At 49.8% G+C, this 16,371-nt stretch overlaps 1 protein-coding gene across 1 annotated transcript; it reads right to left on the bottom strand.

Annotated features, from left to right (window-relative positions):
* Positions 1–1,354: 1,354 nt before the first annotated feature.
* On the bottom strand, positions 1,355–15,391 carry cyp26b1 (cytochrome P450, family 26, subfamily b, polypeptide 1). The gene is made up of 7 exons (XM_086104920.1): positions 15,008–15,391; positions 7,961–8,185; positions 4,940–5,058; positions 4,702–4,858; positions 4,463–4,618; positions 3,728–4,012; positions 1,355–2,642 (listed from the first exon to the last, which is right to left on the bottom strand). The coding sequence occupies exons 1-7, from the start codon at positions 15,209–15,211 to the stop codon at positions 2,250–2,252; spliced, it is 1,539 nt and encodes a 512-aa protein (XP_085961046.1). The 5' UTR covers positions 15,212–15,391; the 3' UTR covers positions 1,355–2,249.
* Between the last annotated feature and the right edge of the window lie 980 nt (positions 15,392–16,371).

Below are 16,371 nucleotides of genomic sequence, written 5' to 3' on the forward strand. Positions count from 1 at the left end.
TGCCTTCAATGTATTTTGAATCGAAGAAAACATGCTTAAGGCACTGGTGTCAAAGTCATGGCCCGGGGGCCAGATCCGGCCCGCCACCTCATTTCATGTGGCCCGCAAAAGTAAATCATATGCGTCGACTCGCACGAGCCCTGCTAAAATTGTCATGTCGACTAAATAACGCTGACATTTTGCAATCAGTTTGTTACCCCGTTGACACTCACTTGAACAACGATTGAGCAACCAACAACCAGTTGACTTGAGTGATTTCAAAACGAGTCGTCCATCAATATGTTGCGTACGAGTAATAATACGATGAGATAATGACGTAAACATTTATTCGGTTTCGCTGTCGTAACGGCCCTCCGAGGGATGACGTAACTCCAACGTGGCCCGCGACATAAATCTATTTGACATCCCTGTCCTATGGTGTCAAACATTTCAATGAACTCATTTCACCGCCGTTTCTTCAAAGAGTCCCCGACACAACTTCTTTTTTTTTTTAACTACATAGTTTATTGCAGGAGTACATTGAACAATCACGGTTACAAAAACGACGACATTCATCATTCAGCTAAGCAACATATTTCCTATGAAAAGAAATCCGAATATGTACAGGACGTTCAGACAAAGCATCAGGAAAAAAAAAAATACCATGTAGTCGCTTGGCCCTTGAAAAATAATGTTCCCCCAAGTGCTTTGCGTTTTTCCATAATTAATTTCAAATAAAATGCAGCGATAAGAAGTCTGAAGAACAAAACGCCGCTTAATTACAGTCATCAATTAATAACACTATAAACAATTTCAACACTGTGTACACAATATAAATGAAATACATAACATTCTATAGAAATCCAGTATTTTCCAAAGACCTTTTTTTTGTTTCATTTCGGCTCAAAACTAAAATAACTCTGTAGTAGAATTAAAAAATAGAACAATAATAACATTAATATTAGGTTATTAGCCGATAGCTGATTTTTCTTTTCCCGTGACTTGCGAGCTTTTGCTTTAGTATCACACAAATAATGAAAAACAGTAGCATGTTAGCGCTCTTTTTGCCTTTTTTTTTTTTTAAACAAAATGCCAATCTTAAAATGATGCACTGTTTATTTACGTGTGTGTTTGTACTGTTTATTCGTTGCGCTCATTGCAGTGGGCGCAGAAATTCTGCGCTAGTTAGCTAGCGCGCCGAGCTACGTGTATCTAGTCAGGAAACAACGTGAGTTTGACAAAAACAAACAAAACAAGTTTGGACATCTAGAACTCTCCGTGAGACGACGTCACAAAGAAGCAGCAAAGAGAATACTTGTCATCTGTTTTCCCCGAACAAGTCAGTGAGTGGTGTGTTAAGACAGGGACCGCCGGCCGCGCCATCGGTGGTTCTCTGTGCCCCCGAGCTAAAACCTCCCCGGTCGGCGCCATTCAGGCTTTTGGTTGGCTTGAGGGCTGCTCGGATGGAACGATTCCGCCGTGATTTCTCGTCTTGCGAGGAGCGGCAAAGCGGGAGCGACGCGACGTTCAAAACTAACACGACGACAAGACAAGTACGAGCAGCATTTGCATGTCAAGTGGGCCTTTTTTTTTTCTTCCCCCCCACCCCCCTCCAAGCGCGCTGGTGTTTGTGATGCTAGCTGTGAGCAAGCCGATTAGCTTACGATGCGTTCCCTTATGGCGATTTTCCATTGAAATCGTCGAGGAACTGAGCGGGCGGGGGAGATTTCTCCAATCGGGAGGCTGGAAGGCAACAACAGCAACAACCCCGTGCGATCTTCCCGACAACAAAAGGGAAGCCTTTGGAGAACCTTTCGTGGGAAAGTAGTCGGACAATCAACAGCCAAAAGGGTTCAAAGACCCCAGCTCGCGTTTTACTTTTGATTTAGGGAGGGGGAGGAGGAAAAAAAAAAAAAGACTGAAGGACAGAAAAGAGACTGCCTCTTTGTCGCCCCCGTTTACCCTGCTATGATGATTGGCCAATTTGGATTCAGGAAATTCCCCAAAGCCTTTGCTTCCTGTCCTCCGGTACCCTGTTTGATCCAACTTGCCTATCGACACCTCACCCCCCCCATACCCTCCCCTCCCCACGCACCCCCCACGAGGTGTTCCAATGATATTCCATCACTTTTTGTTGAGATGAGAGCAGAATCCTGATGGCAGCTTCCTCCTTTCCCGACGGAACAGGAGGTGAAAATGTTTCCTTGTAGTCTGACAGCGCGGAGAAGAAAAATGCGGCGTCCTTCTTTTCCCTCCTCGGGTCGCCGCCATCACACGGTGGCGCCGAGCAGCTCCTCCGACTTGGCCATGATCTCGTTCTGGTTGGAGTCCAGGCCGTAGAACTTGACTTTCAGCCCATCCACCGGGTGGACGACGGGCACGGTGACCATGCGGGGGAAGTTTCGCGTGGCCAGCTCGAAGCGGCTGCTGCTCGCCAGCTCGATGGCCAGGATGCGCAGGAAGAGCGTGGCCAGCTGCTTGCCCAGGCAAGAGCGGACGCCGCCGCCGAAGGGCAGGTAGTGGAAGCGCCCCTCCTTGTCTTCGCCGCGCTCCTGGCTGAATCGGTCGGGGTCGAAAGCGTCCGCGTCCTTGAAGACGGACGACGTGTCGTGAGTGTCCCGGATGCTGTACATCACGCTCCAGCCTTTTGGAATCTGCACCCCCTGCGGGGCCAAAAGACGCACACATGCTCACCAAAAAATGTTATCAAACGGTTCAGAAGGTCGAAGAAAAGAAACCGCCGATTTGCGCTCACGTCGGGGGGATAGGACACGATGACAATTTAGCGACTCCGCTGTCAAGACACTAAAAAAGCTTTTTCGGGTCCCTTTGACTCATATTGGTCCAAAGCAAATGAAATGTAACAACTTGAAACGAAAAGACAGAATTGTTGAACTTGCAACTTTTAGCATTCCTTCAAATCCGTCAACATTGTTTCAATCCTCGGCCGGGTCCCAAATTTAGTTTCGCCTGGACACCTTTCCCAGACACACACAGACAACTACACAATATCTTTGAGGTGTGTCGTACAACATAGGACTGTAGTTCGGCGGGAACAAACAATACCGATCGACAGGTCTCTTTGCGTTCATATTGATCCCAATCTAATTGTCCACATGACATAATTGAAAGCCAGTTTCAACGGACGGCCCCCAAAATGTCGGCTCAGAGCAAGAAAAGTGACTCGCTTGTCTGTCTACGGTCTACGGTCCAGAATTAAGCACTTTAAGCCGAGACCCAATTACAGCACCGGATTATTTTTTTTCCCAACCACATACCTGTCAACTTGTACGTTTTTTTTTAATCATTTCAAATTAATGTAGGGCGTATTACAACTTTTATACGGAAAAAAACCCAAAAAACAATTGTGAACCGATCTCACAAAGACCATTTTGGCTCAAATCCTGATCGTCTCACCTGCTGGTAGCCAACGGCAATGCCGTCGTCGATCGCTACTATCGTCATGGCAAACCAGCAAAAGTAATCCTCAATCTGATTTTTTTTTTCATCGCTGCGTACGGTCGGATCGATGAAGCACGATGTGCGCATGGGCGGTAAGCCGTTTTACGGGTTTTTGTTGCTTTGTAAGGGGAATCTCCTCCAAATGGCACCCGAGAACCAAACCTGTAAGTGGTCTCGGCTACCCGGTCGATTAAAGTACTTGTTCAAATCGATTAGCGTGATCGTCGGGCAAGCTAACCGACGATCCCTCGCGGACGCCATTCCCGGGGACGGCTTCCACACTTACGTCAAGTTCAAAGGTCTGCATGGCGGTGCGGTAGGCCCCCGAGACGGGCGTGAAGAGCCTCAGAACCTCCTTGATGACGCAGTCCAGGTACTTGAGGCTGACGATGGTATCCAGACGCAGCTGGCCCTCGGGGCACAGGCGGCCGTTCTGGAGGAAGCCCCTCACCCTCAACTCCTCACGTAGGCGCTCCAAGACCGGCGGGTGGCGCAGGAGCTGCATGATGAGGGACGTACTGGCGCTGGCCGTGGTGGCGAAGGCGGCGAAGATCAGCTCGATGGTGGACTCCTGCAACAATGCGCAAATATGTCACGTTGGCCCCTCTGCGGGAAGTTGGCAAACGTGACGTTTTGTTGGCAGCAAGAGGCGGCCGGCGGAGTCGATAACACGGAGGCTCTTTGCTGCGTGCTGCGTGTGTGCGACAGGGCCTCCCCAGTTCACTCTGTGTGTGTGTGTGTGTGTGTGTGTGTGTGTGTGTGTGTGTGTGTGTGTGTGTGTGTGTGTGTGTGTGTGTGTACAGGAGGCCTCTTTCAGACCCCTCCGGGGGGGGAGTGTTTACTTATTTTTGGCGCTGGACTTAACCCAGAAACCACATGGAGAGAGAGAGAGAGAGAGAGTGAGCGCGAGTTGAGTTTCCACAGAATTCCTCAGAATGACTTGAATAGGTAAACAGCGGGCGTGCCCGTACGTACACTACTCTGTCTCGTGTTCGCGCCCTCGCTCGTTATGATTGACAACCTTGAGCTCCTGCATGGTGAGCTCGGCGCCGTTCTCCTTGGCGCTGTCCATGAGGACATCCAGGGCGTCGCTGTAGTCTTTGCCGTGCGTGCACAGCGGCTTCTCCCTGATGGCTTTCTCGATGCTCTTCTGCAGCTTGTCGCGCGCTCGCAAGCCCTGCGCGCGCAGGCGGGGGGAAAAGGTCACACTCGGTGGGGGTTTTCCGCGCAGGTTTTTTTTCCGCGCGGCGGCTAGCGTACCTTGCGGTAGCCGCTGAAGGGCATGTCGATGGGAAGGCTGAAGAGGTTGTTGACAAAGTCCTGGAAGGTGGAGAACAAGTGCCTCATCTCCTCCTCGGAGACCCGAAATCCCAGCAGCACCCTCACCGCCATGGTGAAGGACAACCGCTGGCTCTCCCTGCGGAAAGGCGCAAGCATTCCCGCTCAAGGGCGACGCCGCTCGGGAGCGCGGCGGGTGCCGCCTGCCGGCTCTTTTTACCTGTAGACGTTGATGGGCTCCGGGTTGGAGCTCCACACTCGCAGGCTCTCCTGGATCACCTGCTGGATTTTGGGGAGGTACGACTCCAAGGCCTCGTGGCTGAACACTTTGGCAAACACCTGCGATCAACGCAAGACGGATCAGCGTCAGCGCCAGGAGCCGTCGGGGGAGGGGGGGGGGCATCAGAGAGACGGCGCAGCCGAGGGTCGGGCGAGGCCGCGGGTGGATGGCGCCACCGCCCGCATGTTCTTCTCTCGCTTGATGGCCGCCATCTTAACCGCCCCTCGGGAACAAGCGCAAACTATTTTCTCCCTGGAGTCAGCCCAACCGCGGCGATGTTTATGCACCGAGATGATTTATACGTTTGCGATGCGACGCACAAAAATGCTGACGGCCCGAAGGGGATATTTATACAATTTCTGGTACGAAACGAAGTCTCCCAGATGTGACTTCATGACAAACGACCGATTCGACTCCCGAGTATGTTTGTGGTCGTGGGGATAATTACCGTTTGATGGATGAGCATCTTTTTCGAAGCGATTTTCCTTTGAATAAGAATCTTTTTGGGTGTTTGTAAATGGTGCCGTTGTTCAATCCATCTTTTCATTTACTCCGTTAACCGCCTTTGTTTTTACACGTTTGATTTTCACCTCTTGTACCAGCGCTTGCTACGCAGCTGCGGTTGTTTTAAAGCGCTCTCCAAGTCGAAGCTGAGCAAGCTTATCCGGGTCTCCGACACAGTGTTCCTTTTAACTAACGCGGGTGTTAAGCATTAGCCACATGCTAACTATTTTACACATGCTCCTCAAACAGAATGTAAAATAATGATGACATTTGTCAGGCCGCGTCGGCGAGTTTAGAGCGCCGCAGCATATCCAGATTTGGGGAAAACACAAATGGTTTTTTTGGAGGTGTCCAAATTGGAGAATCTGTAACATTTTGGGACGTTCCACACTCGGCACAGGAGGGGAGCAAAGTCCTGGGTGCGGGGGGTGGGGCTGGTTGGGGCAATTGTTCGGCAGTCATTCTGCTGCACCACAAAAACGTGACTGTCTTTCTGTAGCCTGCGGCGCACGCGCGCGCGCGCACACACACACACACACACACACACACACACACACACACACACACACACACACAGTGCGGTGTAGTGAGCGACACACAGACACAGTGGTCTTAATAACATCCATATGTCTTAAATTACGTGCTTTAAGTGCTGTGAGCTGCTGGTTCCTCAAACATGTAAAGACTCCTTTATTCTTCTCGCCGGCCGTTTTTTGCCTCGCTCCCGCTTTCACCCAAACGTCCATGATCCTTTCTTTCTATTTCCTTCGCTACAGACCTTAACCCCCACCACCCCCGCACGCTTCAATTTCGTACTCTCCGAACTCCCGTCAATCAATCAACCAAAATGTATTGGTTGTGCGCAAAGTGCTTTCCGCGACTGAACGTCGGCACCGTCACAGACGCGCGCAATTGATCGAAGACTAAGACACGCCTACGCTCGTCACATGCATATTAGTTCAAAATAAATCGTGGAATGAGCAATCGATCAGTTACAGGTGAGGAAACGCGTTTTCAAGGAGAGAAACCTCCACGCTTTCTCTTTCTCCCCAGCTTCCATTCTCAACTCTACCGACTCCTTCACTTCTATTCAGTACCGCGCCCGACATGGTTTGCGCGCGGGCGTGTGTGTGTCGCCTTTTAAAGTCGTCATCGGGCGGACGCGCGTGTGAGCGGATGAGTTTTCATCTCACGTGGCAGCCCCCTCTACTGGCTCCAGGCCTGCAGGTGCAGCAGCCCCTCTCTCTTGAGCCGCCCCCAAATTCAAGGAGAGCCCTCACTGCATACCGATTTCACAGTTGACTCGTAACTGACGTCAACGAAGCGGGGTCGTCGGCCATGTTTCACCGACGGCATGTTCAGGTCGCTGCGTGTGCGCAGATGTCAGGACCCCCCCTCCCCCTACCCCCCTGCAGAAAGCCCCTCTTTGTGCTTTCCCCAATCAACGGTCATTACACGAAGTTAGTGCCCGGGGTCTCCAAGGAAGCGCGAGCCCAGATTAGAACCCTAAATTGGAACCCTTACGCTAGTTCGAAACCCTACTTTGAAACGTGAACCCTACCTAGAAACCTGAGGTCACCCATTCCGCGGGCCCGACCCCGTGTGCCGCCACAGTTGACCCCGCCTACCTCCTGGAGGACCCGGCGGGAGAAAGTGAGAGGCTGATTTACAGGAAATGCACCCGATTGCGCCTTGAAATGTTGTGTGTGTGTGTGTGTGTGTGTGTGTGTGAGAGCAAGGTAGGTATTTGCCCCTGGGACTAGGGGATAATGGCACTAAGTGGCTGATTACCTGAAATGGCCCTGGCGAGGAAAAGATGGCGGAAAGAGAGATAATAGGCGGCGTCAGGGAGGAATTAAAAGGGGGGGGGGGGGCTCAGAGTCACAACCTGAGTGGCGGCTTGCCCAGAACACACGACGTCACCCAAAATGGCGTCACCCCAATTGAGGGGTGTCAAACTGCGACGTTGTCGTTATGGCTGCCGCTTATTTGGCTTGAATGGATGACGAGCCGACTGACTTTATGGGCGTACGGCTTCAATTACACCCGTCAACAAATTTGTGCTTTTTAATTAGAAATGTAAGTAAACTTTTTTTCAAATCTGCCCAAAGTTTTCTTAATCATAATAAAATAATAATACAATCACAATTATATAATATTTAATATAGAAATATACTATTTTAGAATGTTTATGAATCGAGGGTGATTTTTTTTCTGAAATGTCATCGCGGCAAATTACAACACATGGGGAAATTGGTATTGCGCAAACTTGATCGGTCAAACTTAAAAAAAAAAAAAATGAAACGATCTTGAATGCCCGGTGTGCTAGAAAAAAAGAAAAATGTAAGGGGTTTTTTTTGTTTGTTTTTTGTGTTCAGGGACACATCAAGCCACCTCAGATTCCAATTTGTTGTTTGCACGTTGCGAGACGAAATGCCGTCGATGGCGCCAACTGACCTTCCTCCTCTTGCGATGGATGTCGCCAATGCTGTTGGCGAGTGAATTGGGTCCGAGCAAGGCGGCGGTGCTCTGCGGCCAGTCCACCGTCACCAGCGTGTGCTCGCCCATCAGCACCTTGCGCACGTTCTCGGCGCCCGTCACGCGGATCAGCGGGCGGCCCAGCAGGTGGGTCTTGAACACGTTGCCGTACTTTTGCCTCCGAGACGCGTGGAAACCCGAACCCTGCGTGGTGAAGGGGGGGCGGGGGGAGAATCCGGGTCAAACGGGTCAACGCCGTCACCATCCACAACGGATGCCATTTGCATTTCTCGGCCGGAAAGAGACACGCAGGCACGTTATTCACACGCGCACGTGTGGTGGCACACATGCTCGCAGTAAATTTATAAAATTCACAAAAGCGTGGAAAGTAAACAAACATGGCGAGGCCGCACTGTGACAACGCTAACTGGTTTGACCCGGGAGGCCTCTCAGGTGGGGGGGGCGGGGGGGGGGGGCTATGTGCCAGCGTCACTCACACGCAGGCAACTGCACGACTACTGTAAGGTTTTGTCGAACATTTCTCTTATTTGCCTGGTTCTGCATCTGTTGGCGCAGCCCGCTCATATTTGCCGAGGTCACACTCCAGACCGGCAGGCGGCAGCCCCCTTTTGACCCGCTTGCCAGGGCAGAAACCAAAATTTAGGTCGTGTTTGGCGCCGCGCAGTAGCCCCCGTCGTACTTTGTCAAAACACACAATTCGAATGAAATAGCATGTATGTGCATCATGATAATTCCATTGGCATTGACTTGCTCCTTCTGGTATGCGCGCCTTGGCCACCGGGGGGCGGTATAATTCATGCAGACTTAATCATAACAAGAATAATACATTTTATTTATGAGCACCTTTCACAACACTCAAGGACACTTTTCAATCAAAGACAAAACAAAGAACAATAAACACAAAAAAATCGCGGGTGAGCAGCGGCAGCCAGACGCGTACTACAAGACTGTTGCAACTAAGTCATTTTTTTAAATGCAGAAAATAAATAAATACTTGCTTGTGAGTATTGTTATATGCTCAGTTTGCATGCCACCACGTCAAGGGTAATTTTGTTAGCCCGTCAATGGCATTTTGCATTGTGTGTTAGCATTAAGCTAGCGAGACAAAGTGAAAGTGGTTTGCTTCAATACACGATGTGTATTTCTTTTTTGTTTTATGTTTAGTTTTTCAAGCAAACGTGAACTGTGAGCGGCTATCAACCGCTGCAGCCTCATTTTTAAAAAGGTGATACAGAGAAAGAAGAAAATCGCTATTGGCAGGGGTGGCAGTTAAGTTACGGACAGATGCTCCTCAAGGCAAGGTACAGCAAGTCGGCGACTAAAGAGTTGTTTTTAGTTCGTGTCACAAATTGTGAGTGTCCTTGTGGGCCTGATTCATAATAAGATGCCAAATAGGAAAGTAGTAAATGTCGATTTTACAGGCACACTGGCAACTCCGCCATGACGACAGCTGGCGCTGAGTTACAAATTCGTCAATCTAGAAATTGCATTTTGGAAATGCTTACCAAGCGGTTCAGGAAGGGGGCAAATACTTTTTCACGGGCCAGTAGAAAGATTTTGGGCGGGGATGGGTTGTGTCTGGAGGAGGAAAAGGGGGGCACGGTCCCCAACCCTTTGCGCATAGCAAGACTTCACTGTATGGCTCTTTTTCTTGCGGGCGACACGGCCACTTTCTTTTCGCCCGTGACGTCGCTTTGCACCAATTGAGCCCAGATGCCGCTAATTAGCATTTTGTAATTGTCTTAACCCGCCTCAGATGTGTGCGCCTGCACACGGTGTCAACGCTTTTGTCTGCGCCGCCGGGGCGCTCGTAAAAACGTGACCCTCGCAAGCCTCCCCCGACCCCCGGTGCTGGCATTTTTGAATTTTCCTTTTTTATCGTGGCAAGGAGCCCTCGACACGATATTTCTTCTTCAAACTACTGATCTGAGCTGTTTTCACAGCTCCTGTACACTTCCTCTTTTTTACTACGCACACGCACATACTCACTAGGTTGCTGACTGGCCTCTGGAGCCCTTGGGGGGTGTGTGTGTGTGTGTGTGTGTGTGTGTGTGTGTGTGTGAGAGAGAGAGAGTTGTTTTCCAAGCTACATTTTGCTGCCACATGGATGTGGAGTGGTTTAGTATGTCTGCTTGGCATGCTGGCCTACACGCACGTACGCACCCACGCACCCACACACACACGCACACACATGCAGTGGAAGGGGAGTTCCTTGAGCAGCCAGACAAGGCTCCCTTTCACACTCCCAAGATACACCATCAGAATGATGCGCGCGCGTGTGTGTGTGTGGGGGGGGGGGGGGTGCGTGTGTGTGCGTGTACGCACGCACAATACATGACATACATGTGATGTTCCGATTCTTTTTCTCCATGTTTACTTTTCCACACACATGTTGGCATCATACAAAATGTTTTCATGTCTTGTTTGTGACAAATACCACACTGTATGTGTGTGTGCGTGTGTGTGTGCGCATGTGTGTGTGTGTGTGTGCGCATGTGTGTGTGTGTGTGTAGGCGGGGGTGTGGCGCGGATGACATTTAGCTAAAAAGGTGAGAAGTCGACTCCCACCTCTCCGTCCCAAATCTGGCAATACGCGCAAAGACACGCACACACACACACACACACAAAACACACACCGCTCGCATGGAAAAGTTGTGACGTAATGACGCCACTCTTCTCTCGCAAGAGAACATAACCGCATACAGGATTACACACACACACACACACACGCACACACGCGCGCGCAAACACACAAAAGTGAGGGGACACAAAGAAAGCCAAATCGTACCACGGGCACCAAACGGTAAAATCATAAGCGACTCCGAGCACTGGTCGCCAAAGGAGAACATCCCAGAAAAGCGCCCGCGTGTCTCTGCCGTCCGTCTGCGCCGCCCACGCCCAGGGTCCGAGCAGCGCTAAAAATACCCCCGTGTTCTGTTGGGCTTGGCCCGCCGGCGAACCTGCGCCGGGGCCTTATAAATGTCCCCTTTGTAGCGCCGTGGAAATGTCCAACAAATGACTCTTTTATTAGGCCATGACAAAAAAAAAACACAGCTAATTATGTTGCCTTAGATCTGCATGCGTGTGTGTATGTGACATATGATGGTGATGCTTAGCGGGGAGACAGCGGGGGGGGGGGGGGTTCGTGTTATGGGAAGAAAGCCCCCACTGGGTGCGAGTCACGACAAAACGTGCGCACATCATCCAGTCGAAAAAGCAACGTCAGGTCAAGAAAAGGCGCTGAGCGTGACTCTTGGAGTCACCGGATGGCAACAGAGAAGCACTCAGAAGCGCTGAAAGTGAAAACACTCCTCTCCGCTCGCCTTTCACAAACACGCTGAGGAGATTTCAAATGCGCCGAGTTCGTATTGAAGAAGACGGAGGAAAAAAAAAAAAGCAACAAGTCACCTGCGGTTTAAACTTGCTTGAACAAGACTGAAATTGTCAATACAGTAAGTACAAATTCAAATAATTGCATGTAGAGTAACGATTGTATTACCAAAAAAAAATATATATATATATATATATATTGGAACAGCCGTGGTGGTTTACGATATTAGCCATTTTCTGCAGATAATAAAGAATATATGTCTTTGAGTATTGTTTACTATCTGACGCCTCAAAAGTGTTATGACATCACGATATTGGTGCTAGTCGTTAGCCCATCTATGATGTTTCCCGTGATGTGTTAGCATCAAGCTAGCTGACCTACCGGATGTTATTGTTCAATGTAAAACATTTAATTCTTTGAAGTTTTCCGTTTAGTTTGGCGGTCAACTTCAGGTGAACAAGTTTGTTCTTTCCACAATGGCCCAGCAGGTGACCGGAGTTTCGAACCCGCCGCTCGGCCTGATTGACGTCCGAAGCCAAAGTGGGCGCGACGAAGGTTAAAAATGAGGGGGGGGGGGGCGAGGACAAGAGGCGGCCAAAGGCTGCGAGGGAATTCCTTCCCTCTTTTCAGCTGTCAATCATTCAGACGCTGCCAGAGATGCCAGGGAACCCGCGTGTGTGCGCGCGCGTGTGAACGCCGCGATAGGGCCTGGATTCGACAATGACCCGCGTCGCCTTTGCGGTCACGCCGTCGCATCAGAAAGAGAAGAGGAAGGAAGGAAGGAAGGCGAGGAGGCGGGAAAAGAAAAGGGGGAAGGCGGAACGAGGGAGAGCGAGAGTGCGACGGCTGCGGAGGAGGAGGAGGAGGGCGGATTTGCGAAGAAGGGCTTCGGATAGTTCAGCCAGAACACAAGTAGAATGCGGCGAGGGCGAGCGAGGGGAGAGAGAGAGAGAGAGAGAGAGCCAGAGCGTTGGCCCCTGACCTGAGGACATTTTAGAAAAGGAGATTATGCTTGTTGAAAACGCTCTAAGCGCTCACCCCGGGACCCCCGCTAATACCCCCGACACACACACACACACACACACACACACACACATTCTGCGGCAGTGAGGCGTGCTCCTCCGCCGCATAAACTAGTCTGCGCAAACGCAGAAAAGATGGAGACAACATAGACGGACAACTATGTCGTACTTCATTGTGGAGTTACAGCATTTAACTGTTTCACCATTTCAGTTTTCCATCTTTTTTAGCGGGGGGGGTGGGCAACGTACCTTCCGATAGCCCCTTGGTGGAGCTACTTTAGCGCGCTTCGTTATCAGCCCATAAGGGCACAAACACGTTATGCAGAAAAACTGTCGTTTTTGCGTTGTCGGGGGGGCATATTTCAAAGTCTGACTTGACAGTCAGCGTGTGGACAGGGACTTGGCGGTGACGTGGCTGTTTTGAGCGCCTTGTTGTCATTTGTGAGAATGCACGCATGACATGGCGATAACGAGGTATCGTCAATTTTAAAAATAATAATAATAAGTTTGAAGACTGAGTTGGCAGCCAGGATGCCGACGACGGGGTTTCGGGCTGGCACGGCGACTGTTGAGCGCCTCGTTGTGCTCACACATCATCGTCAAAAAGGTGTCGCGTGGGGCGTTTGAGTGCAGAGTGCAGAGAAACGGCGCTTGATTTTTCACCATTTGGAAGCCTCATTTTAATCGACTCGTTTTTGTTTTGACTGGGGTTTTTTTCTTTTTTGGCACACACTTCTGAGTGGCGGGTCAAATTTACAAGACATTTCTTTCGACTTTACAGGGACGTCAAGTACAAAAGTTTGAGCTTTTACTATCGAGTTCTCAGTCTCTGATTCATACGTCGTGTTGTCGTCCCGCTCAGCTCCGACGAACGAACCACTCTATTTTGACAAAGTCACAACTTGAGAGTACACGTATTGGTTTTCAAATGTTGTCCCAAACTGAATCGGAGCTTCTGAAGGGAAAAAAAAAAAAAGTTTGCCATGTGCGCGTAACCACAAGTGTGCCATGTAGCGCAGTCAGGGAACCTTCTACGGCGAAGACGCCCGTCACACAAACGCACAACGGCGGCGGCGGCGAGTTCTGGTCCGTTTCAAACCTCTCCCGTTGCCCGCATCCATGTGGTTTGAATCTGTGTTATGCGGTCATTGCTGGGAAAAGTCGCCAATGTTTTTTTTTTTTTTCCGCCTCGCCGATACGAGGGTGAGCGCCTCAGGGATTCTAATTTGCCACTTTTTTTTTTTTGTCCGGGCACGAGCGTCAAATTGTGTCATCGTATTTGTGAATATTTGTAACACTGAACTGAAGTTGTGGAAAATAGTAGTGAGCAAATGTTGGCGGGTGTCCAATTTGTGTTCAAGGGATGAGGTGAAGAAATCTTTTAAAACAGGTTAAAGTCGAGAAAATTTGCAGTTTCGGCGCTGGAAGCAAATTCATTCGTCGAAAAACTGTTGTTGCTTTTTGTGTGCCGTCTAAATTAAAGTGGCTGGCCGGATTTGGCCCCTGAGCCTTGAGTTTGACATCCGTTCACATTGTGGTTGCATCGGGGAGCGAAAGCTCCAACATGAAATTTCGTGATCATGTTCCAGATGAATTAAGGAAATTGTACTTTTTAAATGTCATGTTTGAATTTTGCTTTTGTGTGTGTGTGTGTGGTGGGGGGGGGGGTCAAATTTGAGGCATGCAAAATGGATTTGTTCCTTTTATTTTGGCAAAAAATATGTAGCACAGTTGCAAGTTATTGACAGTTTTCAAGAAAAGCTCGAACTTTTTTAAAATTTATTTTAACTAAATCGATTCTTCTTTTTTTTCCTTGAGTGGTGATCGGGGATCGAACTGCCTCCTGGTTTACTTTCAATTTGGTGCTAAAAATGTCTCCGGAATTCTTTCCATGTGGCCCACGAAAGCAAATGCTTCTTATGAAATTGATTTTTTTTTCATTTTGACAGAAAAATCGATCCAGAATTTCAAAATGTTCTTGACGTTTTTAAAAAATAAATCCTGTATTCACTTCAATTAGTATTTTCCATGACATCCGACTTCAAATCTAAAGAACCTATTTGTAAAAAAGTTTTAGAACACCCCAAATTGTCATTTTTTTCTTTTTGTAATCCATATAAAGCAGTTCAAGTCCAATGAATCGCTTGAATGATACGACAGTTACTGCTAGAGGTTAATTAAAAAAATATATCCACTAAATACGGAAAAACAATGTAGAAACTTTTCAACATTTTATACAAAAGTGACCGACTTAAACCCCATGGAGCTTGTTTCAGTTCAACTGGACAGAAACGACACATCTGTTCCAAAACTTTTGATGGGTTGTGTTTAATCTGATGAGGTAATTGAACGTCATGGTTGACCGTACCACAATTTCAATTTGGGGGCTCCATTTCATCCACGTTTATTCTGTTAATTTAAAAAAAATCCTGATGCGTTTTGAGCCCCCCCCCCCCCCCCCCAATGAAGTGTCCGGCTCCTCATTTCTCTGATTTTCAATTTCTGAGGGAGGAACAAAAACGAGCATCTTCTCCCTCCCGCGGCCTGCCAATCAAAGCAGGCGCTCCAAAGTCAGCGGTTGCAAAGTGTTGCGCGCGCAAACGAAAGGAGACGCGAAGCGCGCAGCGAGCCGGGGGGGGAAACGCCGCTTACCTGCAGGAGCCAGTGGCACGTCTCGCCGATGAAAGGGAAGCCCATGGAGCCCTTGGGCATGGGCAGCTTGCACTTCTTGTCCCGCGTGGCGGTCCAGCGCAGCTGCCACAGCTGCTGTGACACGGCGAGCAGCAGAGCCACGCACAGCGCGCACGCCGCCAGCGTGGCCAGAGCAGACAGCAGGTCGAAGGTGTCGAAGAGCATGCTGGGGCCGGGGGTGGGGTGGGGGTGGGGGGTCGCGACGAGCTCCTAGCAGCCGGACCACCTCATGCCGCTCGCATTAAGGTGAAGATGATGAGGAGGATGACGAGCGCGAGGAGGAGGAGGAGGCGGAGGAGGAGGAGGAGGATGCTTCGGCTGCTGCGTCTGTGGGCGCGCGCGTGTGGGCGCACTGTGCGTGTGTGCGTCAGTCAAATGAGTGTTTATATAGCGCGCAGGCAGCGGCCAAGGTCTCCCCCCTCCCCGCCCCTCTGCTCCACCTCCTTCGGCTCCTGGAGGACCCCCACCTCACCCACACACCCCTCTCAGGAGGAGGAGGAGGGAGAAGAGGAGCGCGCCCGTCGTGTCAACTTGTTGAACTAGTCACCTGCGCGCCGGAAGTACGCCAATCTCACGTCAACTTTCCAAAAGTTGCTCTCTGGGCACCCGGTTGCGTCAAGTGGCGAGGTTTGAGTTCAATCGAGCGGCTTTTCTTGGCCGACCCAACAATTGAACAACTTTTTTGGGGGCGCTGCGCAAGTTGACTTGACGAGGGTCAATCTTGTGTGACGTAACGAGAGCCACCCCGTAAATGTGCGCACCCCGTGCACGGAGTGTTGGGCATCGGATTTGTGCGTCTTTGAGTTTGTGCCACGCGCATCTCTCGCTCCGCTCCTGCTCGTTGTTGAGACGGAAGCGCAATGTCGCCGCCTGATGGCGGCCAAGGACACGACAGCGTACCAAACCACATCGATTTATTTAGCTCTGAAATATTATTAGCCCTCATGTTGAAAAAACAAAAAATCACATTGATTATGTTGTGGGTCATTTTGACCCGTACTGTAAAAATCCACACAAAATAGTCAAAAAACAGGTTACACCAGTAACAACTTTGTTTAACTGCGATGTGTATGTGTGTGTGTGTATGTATGTATATATATATATATATATATATATATATACACACACACACACACACACACACACACACACACACACACACACACACACACACACACACACACACACACACACACACACACACACACACACACACACACACACACACACACATGCATGCGCGGCTGGATAGCTCAGTTGGTAAGGCATCGGTTTGGGAGACGGTGGTTCGAATCCTGCCTGGGGCAAAAAATGAGCACATAACA

This window comes from Hippocampus guttulatus, chromosome 2, assembly GCF_054856545.1.
Source record: "Hippocampus guttulatus isolate MCC_2025c chromosome 2, RoL_Hgut_1.0, whole genome shotgun sequence".
NCBI lineage: Eukaryota > Metazoa > Chordata > Actinopteri > Syngnathiformes > Syngnathidae > Hippocampus > Hippocampus guttulatus.

What these genes read in the sequence shown, in the direction of transcription:
- cyp26b1 (XM_086104920.1), bottom strand. Translation starts at nt 15,211, where the DNA reads ATGCTCTTCGACACCTTCGACCTGCTGTCTGCTCTGGCCACGCTGGCG. An exon ending in CGTGCCACTGGCTCCTGCAG is followed by an intron (nt 8,186 to 15,007) that starts GTAAGCGGCGTT and finishes TTCACCACGCAG; the next exon opens with GGTTCGGGTTTCCACGCGTC. An exon ending in CCTTCAGCGGCTACCGCAAG is followed by an intron (nt 4,619 to 4,701) that starts GTACGCTAGCCG and finishes CTGCGCGCGCAG; the next exon opens with GGCTTGCGAGCGCGCGACAA.